This window comes from Mixophyes fleayi, chromosome 4, assembly GCF_038048845.1.
Source record: "Mixophyes fleayi isolate aMixFle1 chromosome 4, aMixFle1.hap1, whole genome shotgun sequence".
Lineage (NCBI taxonomy): Eukaryota > Metazoa > Chordata > Amphibia > Anura > Limnodynastidae > Mixophyes > Mixophyes fleayi.
This window is the reverse complement of record NC_134405.1, coordinates 215066219-215080948: the sequence shown is the minus strand read 5'-3', so window position 1 is coordinate 215080948 and position 14730 is coordinate 215066219. Positions and strand designations below refer to the sequence as shown.

General features: G+C 38.8%; 1 protein-coding gene and 1 long non-coding RNA gene across 5 annotated transcripts in view; one reads left to right on the top strand and one right to left on the bottom strand.

Annotated features, from left to right (window-relative positions):
* The window catches only part of NEDD1 (NEDD1 gamma-tubulin ring complex targeting factor), a 62319-nt gene extending 51391 nt beyond the window's left edge, over positions 1-10928 (bottom strand). Inside the window, exons 1-2 of one of the 3 annotated variants that reach the window (XM_075209332.1) lie at positions 10688-10791; positions 9169-9237 (exon numbers count right to left, since the gene is read on the bottom strand). Coding sequence is in view for 1 of the 3 variants with exons in the window: in XM_075209331.1 (XP_075065432.1) it covers positions 10688-10727 (40 nt within the window). In the remaining 2 variants the exon portion in view is untranslated. Of the gene's footprint in view, positions 1-9168; positions 9238-10687; positions 10792-10842 lie in introns of those variants that run through there. The other 2 variants (XM_075209333.1, XM_075209331.1) reach the window with 2 other exon arrangements.
* Positions 10775-14730, top strand: part of LOC142152567 (uncharacterized) — a 29916-nt gene continuing 25960 nt past the window's right edge. For both annotated transcript variants that reach the window (XR_012691356.1, XR_012691357.1), the window contains exon 1: positions 10775-10875. This is a non-coding gene — a long non-coding RNA (uncharacterized LOC142152567). The remainder of the gene's footprint in view (positions 10876-14730) is intronic.

The window sequence follows — 14730 nt, the reverse complement described above, 5'->3', positions numbered from 1 at the left end:
CAAAAAAATAAAAACAACTCAGAGCAATCTGACACCACATAGTAGGGGAGATCTATTATACTGCACATGCTACTTCTAATCAAGCCTGACTCACTCCTGGTGTCACTCAACTAGTGCTGGGCTAACATATGTCATTTAAAATTAAATGTGCTCCAGTTGTAAAAATATATATGACTTGTGTTCAGTGTCACGGATATGACTGGTCCTTTAATATAACTAACTTTAGTACATGGTAGCATGAAACTCTAATCTTAAATATTTCACTTACCTTGACATCAGTAAATTAAGGTGTTACACTTATCTTATTTTACCTATTTGCAATCTACTGAAAGCAAGCAGCATAGCTGGAAGGGAAAGTGGATGTTCAAATTACAAGTGTGTTAGCAAGATCATTGTTCACATTCTATTAAAGGGCTCATTTAGACAAGTCTTTTATTGGCAGGATGCTTATTTTCATAGCCAGTATAAACCAAAATTATATATGTACTATATATACCTAACATGATCAAAACAACTAACCTGTAAATGTCTGATAAAACTTGGCTTCTCACCAAGTTTTATTGATTTTTCAACTGTCCAATTATGAACACCTTAAAAATTCCCTGCAGCTTAGAACCCTACTGCATTTTACCTAGTGTTAAGGCTTCTGAATGCATTAGGCAATGTCTCAGTGTACACAAAGCCAAGTAAATCATCATCATCTATTTATGTAGCGACAGCAGATTCCGTAGCACTTTACAATTGGGAACAAACAGTAATAAAACAATACTGGGTAATATATACAGAGGTAAGAGGGCCTACTCGCAAACTTACAATCTATGGGAATGTGTGTGTGTGGTTCACTATTATCAAACCGTGTTTTAGTAGACTTGAAGAAGCCACTTTAAATTAACATTTGTTTCCAAAAATAGTCCTCATACACACAGGCGTTACAAATATTAAAGCAGAGTTTTAAAGAGTGCTTTAAATTCTAATCTATCTTAAGAGGTTGCACAATTACTATTCATTCAAATAGAAGAATCAACAGAACATATCTGTGTTAACTTAATTACTAAAATGATGCGTATAATATAAAATCTATATCTAGATACACACACATTATTGACAATGGAATAGTGGGCCCTATTCAAGAATATTAATGTAGTCTTACTATCTATGCCCTCTGTTGCTTATAACTGGTCATTGCTCATTTATGTCAAATTTACCAAGTAAAGCAATAATTAAAAAAAAAAAACATTTATGAATAAAACTGAGCACAAACAATAACTATATAGTGTTGAAAATATTTTTTGAGAATTCTGGATTTATATCCCACATAAGAATAGGTGCAGTATGAACCTTCCTGGCCCAGCGGCGAAGGGGTGATCACACTCCAAACTTGAGCCCATGACTATACATGTAAGTGCACACATGACATCAATTTGGCCTTCTGACCAAATTGCCACCTGTATCTCCTGACCAGTGCATGAAGGCACCCATGAGCACCCACCCACAACCAGCTTGTTCACCCAGTTCTCAGTGGGCAGGCTTCCTATAAGTGTCCCTTGACCTCCAGACCTCGCCAGACAGCGTTAACTACTGAGACCTTCAATTCATGCTGCTGTGCACCAGATCACGGGTGTAGTAGCAAACTCAGCATTCCACCAGCGCCTGGAAAGCACCTACCAGGCATCAAATGGGTGCATAGGTTAACTCCGGTATTAGTGACCCCTGCCCATAAGCCACAGAGCCTTATTAACTATAGGGAGACTTCAACTAAACAGCAAGTCAAATATCAATCAGTCAATTAAAAAGGACTCCTGAAACTACCATATCAGGAGCTGCTTGCTGTAACAAACATTCTATTTAATTAGGGTGCCAACCCACAGTGCCCCACAGCTGTACTGCAACCCACTTGCCAGTGTATTGCCAATGAGGATTATTTTCCTAGCCTTATTATCTAAATTTTGTGGCAGGAAATGAGTTGTCTACACACAGGAGCCCCTGTCACCCACTTTCATTGCTCTATTTTCTTAGTGCCTACAGGGAAGCTCATATCAATGTAAGCTCTTACACCTGGAGTCCCTGGCTCCATTCCCCCCCTGTGTCCACCCCCCAAAGACTTGAGAAATCTCACACTATTCTCATTACCACCTTAGGCTGCTGCAGTTTTATTGCCTTTGAATATTTTATCCTTCCAACACAAAAAAGCACTTGAAAATATTTGCTTTCTAATATTACCACAATGGGCTACCTGATAAGTGCTAAACTTTGGACGGCTGCCCATATTGTACTTTGTGTTCAGATCCATCCACCCCGGCACCACACCAAAGACAACTGGGGCCCAAGACTAGTCAGAATGGCTGACACTATACCAGATGTATGCAATTTCACCTTTGAGCATGCTGTAATCTTTCACCCCTTGTGCATGGAGCACTTAGTCCAAACTGTTACGAGTTAATGCTCCTAGATCATCAACCTCATTCTCTCTCCATAACCTACAGCTATGACCGACAGGAAAAAAAAAACAAAAAAGAAAAAACAGCTTGCAAATGCTATAATATAATACCTGAAAACCGGGCCTGTCTCAAAAAGCCTCTTTAACCTGAAATAAAAAAACACGACCGCCCCATCAACCACTGCTGACATTGCCAACATCCTCTTAGAAATTAATAATATCAAGTAAATTATCAGGAAGTCGAGAGGAAGAGGAAGTTGCCAGGACAGTAACTGGCCTCACAACAGAAGTCACCAATATTGGAAATTGTGTTCATGGGTTTCAGATAAAGCCAGAGGTAATCATCCATTTCCAATAATTCTCCAAAATGAATTTGCATGGTTGCAAAATAAGGATGATAAAACAACCTTAGGATCTGCAATATCACCAAAATGGTTGAAGGCCCTCAGCTGGTGATCTACTTTTTAAGCCTCTTAATTATGCTAGCACCAACATTTCTAGACAATATGCTTGTTCTTGAAAGAGTTCTCCAAGCCCTCTGTCCCCAAGACTCAAGCACGCCAAGGAACCTTATCCTACACCTACACTATACTTAAAAGGAAATAAAGCACTGTGGTCACTTTTGATGGGACAAACTTGCTCTTATTCCAAGATCTTGCTCCCCTGACTCTGCTTAAGAGAAAAATGATGGACAGAACAAACATTACAAAAAAAAAAAAAAAAAAAAGTACAGAAGGTAAAGTGTAAGCAGCTAGAACCCCTGACAAAGCTCTACATATGCTTTGAAATCGGATTCTGCAGAGTTCTTCAACTCCGCCCCTTGACCACTCAACGGAGCTCAGTAAAGACCCCCTTGCCCTAACGGGTCTCAAAACAAGTCTGGCAATTCACTTTTTCCAAACCTAAATCTAACATGTGAATCTATGATAGTGCCCACTTATCCCTCTTGTGTATTTCCAGTCATGGCCTTGGACCCTTATCAGTTTGTTATTTTGCCCTCTGTCAAGGCAGATTGTTAGGTTCAGACACTTGCACTCACTCAAATTAGTTTTTCAAACAAAAGAGAACTTTAAAGATTCATGTTTAAGATCCAGTGTGGACTTTATATTGTGAAATGAAGAACCAATATGATCGATATATTATCGCTACAACTAATGTTTAGTTTACCCCTATGCGTACGTGCGCTTACACACACACACACACACACACACACACACACCTACCTACCTAATTACGCTTTTCTGTCATGGTATCGAGGTGGTCCACAACTCACAATGTGGTGATGTGCAAATTGCCAATGCTACATTACCCCCTTCAGACACCCTAAACATTTTTGCTGTTCTCCCACCAGAGTAAAACATATAGGTCTATTCATACTAGCGACCCTAGCCCTTGTTCCCCTGTCCCATCATAGTCTCCTCTTCCTCATCCCTGACGACCCTAAGAGTCTGGCTCTCTCTCGCATCAGCACTGTCTGATAGCCTACAACCACTCTTCAATGGTCATTAAACTTTTAATATCCACTCACTGCAATACGGTTTTCTAAATAGGTCAACATTATTAAGGATTCAGGGATACTACATCATTATAAATCGGAGATCTAAATATTCACCTTCATTAATGCTTAAGCTCCCAATTTATACAAAGCGCTGTTCTACTACACCTTAAGCAGCATTCAGTCACATAGGATGTATATAGGCAGATTAATACCACACTTGATAAGTCAACTGTAACAGAACCAAGCTCCCAACTAGTTTGACAGATCAGGTTATTTCTAAAAACTTGGTCTCTCCTCAGCCAGTACCTCCCGTTTGACGCATTGAGATTAGAAGGTTTAATCACTTCACTCTCCTGTTAACACATGGCTGGACATGAAATTTCTATGTGTTGACCCTGCACAGGATATCCCGGGTGTTGCCGTTTTCCCCAACACGTAAATGGATCATGGGCTGGTGATAGTGTGAATAGAAGCCTCTCAAATCTAGAGCGCAGTAATACACATGGCACCTAAATAAGAGCGCCCTTTTCAACTCTCAGCTGAAAATGCAATTCAATTCTGAATTTTGCTACCAACACTGACTCAGCGATCTCATCCATGTTACTGCGGAACGCCCATAAAGCAGTGATCCAGGGCAGATTAATTAGAGCAGTAGCTACAAAAATAAAGTTGGGATGCAGAAAATGCTCTTAAGCCTCGTAAAAGTTTGCACAATTGAATAAGGTCCATAAAGCTATGGGCTCTGAGAAGGACTTTAACAAGTCTATAGCAGAAAAGGGAGAGAAGTCCAAGGCTGAAAATTCTCAAATGGTTAAAAGTAGACATTCTACGAAAAAGGGTACAAGGAACAAAGAGGACCACAGAAGTCTAACTTCTCACAAAGCAAAGTTATTACTATTAAATGAAACTCAGGTAAATCCGTTCATAATCCTAATGGGATCACAGAGGAGTTCATGAAATTGTATAGTAAACTAACACACAGGCTCCTTCCTACCTTCTGTAGAATGCAAGCAAACTAGATTATCTCCTGATGTGCACAAAGATCACAGTGCAAGAGATCTCGGGTGTCTTTAAAAGCAAACAATGCCCAAGACAAGATGGCTTTAAAGCCACTTATTACAAGACGTTTAAGGTGTTACTCTTGCATTAGCTTGCAGTGTTCAGCAGGGTTTTCAAAGGTGACTCCTTTCAAAAACAAAATCGTGACAATTCCAAAACAGGGCAAAGATACATCTAATTATGCTCATTACTGGCCCATTTCACTGTTAAACACTGGGATTAAGATTACGCAAAAGTTCTCGCGGAATGTTAGAACACAGTCTTGCCTCAACTGACTCATGGGAGGCAAGCCCGCGACAATACCAGATGGGTCATTAACATTGTTTATTCTGTTAATTTAAAGGAAACCACCAGCCCTAGTGCTCTCTCTCTCTCTCTGCACAGAGATTTAATTTGACTGGATTAGCTGGCCTTTTATAATGCAAACCCTTAAGCAGTCTGGATTTGGTTGAAAATTCCTCCAAGGGATGCTAGCTCTATATTCATCTTAATCAGCCAGGTACTCGATAAAGGGTGTTCTGTCAAAGCTATTTGCTAGGGTCAATGGCACCACACAGGTAGGGGAGGGCCTTTATAACCCCTGACACTTGTATTGGATATTGAGCCCTTTGCGGCAACAATATGCTTATCTCCATATATCAAGGGTGTATAAGGGAAGGAGAAATATAAAATGAGCCTATTTGCCGATGATGTACTCCTCATGCTGACCACCTCCCACATGTCAATACCAAACCTGTTCCAAATTCTTGCTGCTTATGGGGGCCATCTCAGGTTAAAAAAAATAAAAACTCTAAAATAGTGTCCCTTGCTCTCCACTTCCAACCCTCTACCCTGAAGCTCTTGAAGAGTAATTTTAAATTCTTGTGGAAGCATACTAAAATTAAATACTTGGGGATTTTCAATCACCTTTCCGTATGAATCACTGTACGCAGAAACCTTTCCACAAATCATTAAGTCAATAAAGCAGGATCTGTTCAGGTTAATTATTTTGTGGCTGAATAAGACAGTAGTACTCAACATTAATCTGCAGCCTCAAGCACTCTATCCCTCCCATTTCCGGTGCCCAGACCCACAATGGCACAGCTACATAGATCGTTTGTCCAATATGTATGGAAGAATAATCCTTCACAGGTGAGCTTCTCTAATCTACATAAGGTTACCTCCAATGTCAGAAAGGGCTTTCCAAATTTCAATATTTATTATCTAGTGGCTCACCAAAGCCCAGCCATGGCCTGGTTTCCAAACAAGCATCTAAAATTCTCCTTGGTGTCAGCAGTGAGCATCCCAGCTAAAGTTAAGTCTTCTCTAGTGTGTTCACTGTCTTTATGTGCCAGATTTGGAATCACTTCAAATTTCACATTGGAAGTACTTCCTTCATCTTCCCTGTTATGACTCTTTGGAATAAATTTAAAAGCGCCCCTCTGGCTACCTTTCAAGAAATATTTGACTTCCCAAAAATTTGCAAGTAAACCTAACATAACTAGGTCCCCGAGTCCTTTCCAGTGCCTGTGTGCTTTACAATCGACTTGTGACAGCTAAACATGCCGCTGTCACGAGACATGAGATTAGTTGGGAAGCCAACTTGGGCGGACCACATGGTCTACTGTCGGAGGAAGGGTTTCTAAATCCTCAAATTTATACAGTACCGTATATTATAGGTGGTACCTGGTTCCCACTAGGTAAAGGAATTATGGCACTTTTTCTGAACAATGCTGAAGAATCTATGGGGGGAAAGAATCTTACATCCATATCTGGTGGTCTGCCATAAGATTGTTCAGTTTTGGGACAGGATAGGTAGCCTGGCTAGTGATATTACTAAAGCTCTAACCTCTAAGTGCACCTGGTCTTTTTTCTCGGTTCTCTGCTGGAGGAACTGGATAAATTACTTTACTAGATAAGCTCTCCATGCAAATTCTCAATGCAGCTAGATATTCAGTCACAAGTCACTGGAAATGTCCAAATTCAACTTTTCTTAATAAACTCTGGTCCCTTACTAACATGGAAAAAATATCTGCATGATTAAACAAATTCTACAAGTACACCCAAATCTGGTGCAAATTGGTCATCTATAATAGGCCATCCCTAAAGCTTTTCAGACACTCTTTTACAATTATACTTAAGTGTCAGACTTTAGTCAAACAAAATTTTGTTCAAAACAGCAAGCAGCAGATTTGTGGATGTGGGGGGTCCTGGTATTGGTCTCATTCCCTCTTCTACATCTACCCACAACATACCCTTGCACTGTATTTTTTAATCAGTTCCTGTGGTACACACAAGCTCTTGCTATATCTTATTTTGTGCCCAATTCTTTGAACTTCTTGTTCATTTTGTGGCTTGTTTATCTGCATGAAAAACTGCTACTACTTTGGATACTGACAACTGTTTCACTGTATTTGAAAACACAAATAAAATTCTTAAAACAAAAAACTACATATAACTCAAAAACATGTTGGCTTTATTCCTGGATCACAAAGCATCCCCAGAAAATGAGGGAAGCAAACATTTAACACTGTCATTCAGAAGAAAACAAGCATGTTGTGTTTGGTGGAAAATTGCTAATCATTGAAAACAATTTGTTTTATATGTAATGACATTGTTTTCATTAAATTGCAAATAAAAACAAAAATATTAATTATTTGAGCATGCTAACAAAAAAGAAAGTCATTTATTCACTAACCAGTCCAGTTTTCCCATCCATTTACATTAGTATGGTTAAAGACAAAACAAAAAAAAAAATGACAAATAAAAGAGGAGAAAAAAAAAGCCACAAAACACACTAATATATATATTGATTTTTTTTCATCCAATGATTCAATTTTATTGAACACTTTAAGTGACATTTCAAATTTGGAATGGTCTTGTATTTTTATGGCGACACTAGTGTATGCCATCATCAGAAACAGCAAGTGGGGAGTGTATACTACTTGTACTGTGATGTTCACCATATTACTTACACAGAAGCAAAGGCTTGCTAATCAAATCCACTGTGACAATAACACAAAGGGTGAATTAAACTGGAAACACAAGCTTCCTTAAGACCATGAGTGACTGAAACTGTAGGCAATTTGGCAACACAATTAAGAAAAAACAATTAAACTTGTCAACAAAATCTACCTTTGTGGCACCAGATAAAAAAGAGCAGTTGCAGTATTATTACAGCATCCATTTTTAGACATCATGTGCATTGTCAGCAATATAGCTATTCATAACTTTTGTGAGACTCCGGATACATGCTTTCTGTTAATGGTACAATTACTACAGGAATTGTATACCCATTCTCTCATTGTACTGCTATCTTGCTGTTAACTGTAGGATGAAACAAGATGTTTCACATATTATACAACATTGCCACTTATTCAAACCCGCAGTTTAGTAAATATGCCCCTAAGTGTTTCTCAAACTTGTTTCCTCGGAAGCCTAAGATTCTGCAAGACAAAAATGCGCGATGACTACAAAAAATTATTGGCTGCCCTAAATTTGCATACACTAATTAAAATTCATGTGGCAACATTTGACACAAACCATTCCTCCAGTAAATATACTTCTTTCACTCCAGAAGATACTTAGTACCACCCCTGGTCACTCATCACCAAATGCTGTGTATAAAGTTCTGTGCCTCACTTTGCTAAATTTTCCCACCTTTCCACAGAACCAGATGACAACGCCTCACAATGGACATAAAAGTCAAATGAATGCTGGTATCTTACTTTATTTTTTACCTACTACTCAAATATATATTTTTTAGTTGACAGGTAAGACTGCACAGTAATTTCTGAAGCTTTTTTGGGATTCTGTTTGCTAAACAGATTAAGAACTAGTGCATTCAATAGTGCTTAAATAGTAGTTTAAAATTCAATTTTATGGAAAATATATCCAAACTTTTAAAGGACCATAACAGATATATTATTTTTCAGAATAAAATACACACGGTTAAGACACAAAATAGTGTCTGCTTCCTAATATTCTTACATGTAAAGTAGCTGGTGTTGTTATTGCACCACTTTTAGCTTCCCAACTCCTGTCACTCATTCATTAGCCTGTCTAGTTGACAGCAGGCATACAAAAACAATGAGAGACAGATTGAAGCAGGGAAACCAAGGTAACAGTGAGAAGCTGAAAGCCATGCAATATCAACAGCAGCAGAAAATATGGACCACTCAGTGTCACTACCTACCTCAAACGCTTCTTCTGGGACAGTGACCGTACAGTCAGTTCAGTGACCAGTTATTCCCTACAATCAATGCTGAAAACGAAATGGAATGTTCAGTGCACTTTCAACAAAATGACAATGTGGTGTGTATGCTAGTGATGTGAGAGATAGCAGTCAGAGGAATATGCAAGAGAGAATGGTTTAGCCTTCTACCAACCTAATTGGTGAGGTTTTATGTAAAAAGTAGCCACTAGGGGGTAAAATTATCGAGCTGAGTGTTTGAAAAAGTGGAGATGTTGCTTATAGCAACCAACCAGATTCTAGCTATCATTTTGTAGAATGTACTAAATAAATAACTTTTTCAAACCCACAGCTTGATAAATGTACCCCCATATCTTAAACTCAGTGTTTGATACTAGATACCAGAAAAAAATATGCATGTTCGTTTTTCCCCGTTATTGTTACTTACCATCAAAAAAGTGGGTGAAGCATATGAATGACTGCATTTTATACAACAATGCCAGAAATCATTACTGACATGAATTGTGTGTTTTTCTAGATATGGGGTAGGGACTGATGTGAGTGAGTTCTCTGTACAGCGCTGCAGAATTAGTGGCGCTATATAATTAAATGATGATGATGATTATGCATCCACTGTTATCTAAACCTTAGATTGTAAGCTTATTTGGGCAGGACCATTTTTACCTTGTTTCATGTCACTGTACATGTTTTTTTTTAAGTCATAATCCCCTCAGTATACAGTGCTGCATAGTATATCAGTATTTTATATATAAAAGATATTAACAACTCTTTATATTTATTATTAAAACATAAAAGTGCAAATGTTACAATGTTTACTCTTGACTTAGGTAATCACTAATATTTGTATTCCATATAAATGTTACATATCACTCAATGTACATTTACACATAAATGAAGTGTAAGAAAGGTAAAATGTAATATTGCAAAAGCAGAAAGCAGAGAAGGCAGGAAGACCAATCTAAACAGATGATAGGATACTGTGCTGTATATTTTTAAAAACACCCCTTCAAAGAAGTTCTGCTGGTGAATACAATGAATAGGTTTAGAGAACTTTACAGGTTTACAACATCATGTTACACACTCTGCTATAAAAAAAACAAAAAACTTAGTTATATAGTGAAAATGTATGTGTGGGAGCAGCACAATGATAAAACAGGAATAGGAATGTGGAGTTATAAGGATGATGATGATGATGATGATACAAGAAGCGGCACAGTAGTACACATTGTAGCAAGTTAGTGTTGTCCTGGCAATTTATCTAACAAAACACACACACAGGAGAGTCCCATCCGCCGCACACTGGCAGCTCTGTGCGGCTCAGTACTCTGCACTTTCCGTGTCAAGACGCTACACCGACCAAAGCTGCGTGTTCCAGCATTCAACCCTCCCGCCAAATAATGGACGTAATCCCCCAGGTTACGGCTCTCCATGTTATGGAGAGAGAAAAGCCAGAACAGACTTCAGCCTGTTGCCTGGAAACCCCGGGACCCCGTATCCTCACCTGACAGCCGCGATCTGCCCCCGCCTCCCCTGCTCTGCATCCCGGGCCAGAGGGGGGTGCGCCGTGACGTCACCCAAAATTCACCAACTACTACCCACGCACCAACTAACACAGACTACGTGCTCGCTCAAGTAGGACGTCAGAAACGAGCTTACTTCAAGTTTAATTTCTGGACGGAAGAGCGGAAGGTACAAAAATGTGTCCGCGTTGTTCGATATACTCTATAATCTATAGTTGTTTTTTTGTGATACCACTTGTCTATGCTAGTCTAGTTTTTGCGATCTTTTATTAATAACATAAAATGTATTCTACTAGGTTACAAATTGTATCTAGTATAAACTTTATTGTTTGCAACATATATATTTGTGGGTTTTACATACTAATTATTTAAGCAGGGGAATCAGGACAAACAACTATAAGGAGGCAAGGTCATGCGTTATAGTGGCGTTTCCAGTGCATTCATTAAACTGGACTGACCACAGCCCCCAAACCGTTCCCTAAAATCACCGATTCAATAGCATGCACACCAGGGGGTAAATGTATTAAACATCGGTTAAGTGGCCAGAAGTCGGCAACTGATCAGGGGAAATTTAAAGAGGTGAGGGCCACTAAGGATTGGTTTCTCTACTCGCAGGACCACATCAAACGGAGATCCCACACCTTGCCTTTACCATACTGCAAGTACCTTTGGCGTTATAGGCCTACAACCCTAATTCTTGCTTTGGTTATATGTTTGGAACTATTTTTACTTTAATTCCGGAAAATACTAGCCCAGATTCATTTTGGTGGAATAGGAAAGACAATCAATGTTTGGACTTTTTTATTTATTCGAGACATTATGTCACGACTCTGAACGAATTAATAGATCCCTATCTCTGCCAAGATGGAACTCGCCCAGGAGTGCGGAGTCTAACGGGTAGGAGGTCTTCGCCAGGGATCCCGCAATATGGATTTTGCCGCTCCTATCCCGCAGGTCGCGGTCTCCCAGACGAGAGCTGGCAGAGAGTGGTGGAGTTTAGACACAATGGATCAACAGGAGAATTCCAATACATGAATTAAAAGTTCATAACTCACGGGCATCACAGGCTACGGTAATACTGGCCAGTAGTAGCTGTAAACTCAAAGAATGCTGCGGAGTACTTGAAATAGATACTGTAATAATGAGTGATGAAATAACTTGAGATGATAATAGGCTGAGCACACGGCACCTTGATCAGAAGAGGAGATGAAACACTACACGCTACTTCAGAGTGGGTAACCCTTGACAACTGCAGGTTGAGAGTTAGGACAACAGTTCAACGCATAGATGAGTGAGGGAGAATGCTAGATCCAATAGGGTAACACACAGCATCACAGGCGAATCACTGATACAGCAACAGTTCAAGTGGAATGAGAATATAGAACTAGCTGATCCGTAAACATAGATGATTCAATGTAGCAGATGAGTCACCGGCATAGCAGTATTCCCAATATAGCGAAGACAAGGCGTTGAGACCATTAACCAATAAATATCAATCCCAAACGGCAGAGATTAATACAAGTCTATCAGGCAGTCTGTTACCTAGAAGTAGTGGAGAAGTGAAGTGTGTGGAACTACAGGTGACCGATAACTCAGCAATAGATCCAACGGTGAGGAAATAGCAGTGTTGAACCAAGCGAGCACACGTGAGGAACTTGAGCTGCAGCGGAGGACACAGGTGTACCGGCAGTTCACAGTAATGATTCACTTGTGGATTAACAGCGAGATGAAGTTCAATTGAACCAGGCGTGGAACTACAGGTGACAGGTAACTCTGGAGTAGATCCAACAACGAGACAGTAGCGGTGTAGAGTCAGGCAAGCAGAAGTGAGGAACTTGAGCTGCAGCAGTGGACACAGGTGTAACAAGCAGTTCACATTGATGGTACACTTGCGGGTTAGTAGCGGAGTAAAGTTCTGTTGAGCCAGACATGGAACTACAAGTGACAGGTAACTCAGGAGTAGATCCAATAACGAGAAAGTAGCAGTATTGAGTTTGAGCTGCAGCAGTAGACGCAGGTGTAACAGGCAGTCCACATTGATAGTGCATTTGCAGGTTAGCAGCAGAGTAAAGTTCAGCTATAATAACGAGTCCAGGTGAGAGGGACCATAACGGTAAAGAGTCCAGCGGGTTCCAATCGATAAACGGATAATAGGTAGGTCAGACCTATGGAAGCCAAATCCTAGTACTGAGTGGGTAACACGAAGAACAGGCAAGGTACAGAGAATCATGGGAGGTTTAAATAGTTGTTCCAAACTACTAGAACCAATCAGAATGGAAAGGAGGTCCAAAACGAAAATAAGGAGCACCTGAGTAAAAGTGATGTCTTAGAACAAAATAGTCAGTTCAATCACCGCTTACCAGACGAAGGTAACAGCGCTGGTAAAAACCACACAAACATTGGGCGGATATATAAACTCCACAGAGATAAGGCCGTGACTCATGATTCAAATTCATGACTCCATTGTTGAAAGGTGAATTGTCTAACCACTAAGGCAACGTGCGGATGGAAAAAATATGTGCATTATATAGACTAGAACGAAAAGCTCATCAATACACCATTGCCTGCAAGTCAAGTGCTAATGGTAAGCTAAAGTTTTACAGAGAAAAAATAACAATTGCACACACCAGCAGCACCGAATAAGCCTCAACACTAAACGGTTTGCTTTAAGTAACCATAATCACAAATAACTATGCACATGCATACATTTCTCTCATAGCAAACTTTTAAACTTTTTTTGTTTTAATTTTTATTAATGTCAATAATTATACAATGAACTATTAAGCTTAAATCCATGGAAAATGCACAGGTTTAATAAATTGCAATGTAAATTAATTGATGTATAATATAATAATACTAATAATAATAGTTGGACTCTAATTTGTTTGTTCTTTTTTGCCTTCTGCAGATTTTTTGTGACTTAGGTGTTTTTTGCTTTTATCTGTGGATATTTTCTATTTGTTTGGATTTACTTTTTTTTTTGAATAGCTGCTTGTCTCTGTTGTAGCTCCACACAAATTTCAATATTCAATTTAGGCATATTCCACAAAATAGGTCAGAAATCAAACTCATGACCTCACTGTTGAAAAGTGGATTGTCTAACCACTAAGGCAACGTGCAGATTGAGCATTACATACATTATATAAACTTGAATGACAAGCACAATGTTTAAAATGTGCTAGCTAATAGTGTTCCTAAAAACATACAACACAACATAGTCACTACTGACAACATGAAGGTTTAAGGATAAACAATAAAGAATTACACACACATTTTCTTGTTCTCTGATATGAAGAATGTGTCATCTGTAATTTTGTATTGGAAATAAATATGGATGCGAATTCAGCGGCTAATAATTCGCAATCAGAAATATACATACACTATACAATACTCAGTATAAACAAAGCCAGCAACAAAAAATATACTATTGTACTCTTCTATAAATGACACATTGGATTAAACCCACAGAAACATTGGGATAAACAAAGTCCACACAGATACGGCCGTGACTCAGGATTCAAACTCATGACCCTACTGTTGGCAGCTGGAATGTCTAACCACTAAGGCATAGTTTAGATGGAAACAAACATACAACAGACCACAGGCACTAGTGTCAACCTAAAGTGTTAATGAGCATAATTAAATGAACAATTGCACACACCTTCTTAATAACAGACATGAAGGATCATGTTTCTTTTTTTTAAATTTAAAATAAGAATGTCTATGCAAATGAATCTCAGAATAAATCGCGATCAGAAATAAATGCAAACATATTTTAATCAGTATAAAATTAAATAACAGATACCAGTAAACAGCATCAGATCTTGTCATCTGATACCACAGTGGGCCATACACCTGCATATACTTTTCTCATTAGAATCCACTATAAAAGACTGGTTCATGCACACTTTAAGTTGGTTAGGAGTCTATAGTGGAGTTTACTGTTGTGGATTTGTATAGTGGACTATTATTTTGAATTGTGAGTTATATTTTCTCTTACTCTTTTATAGACACTTTAAAAGTT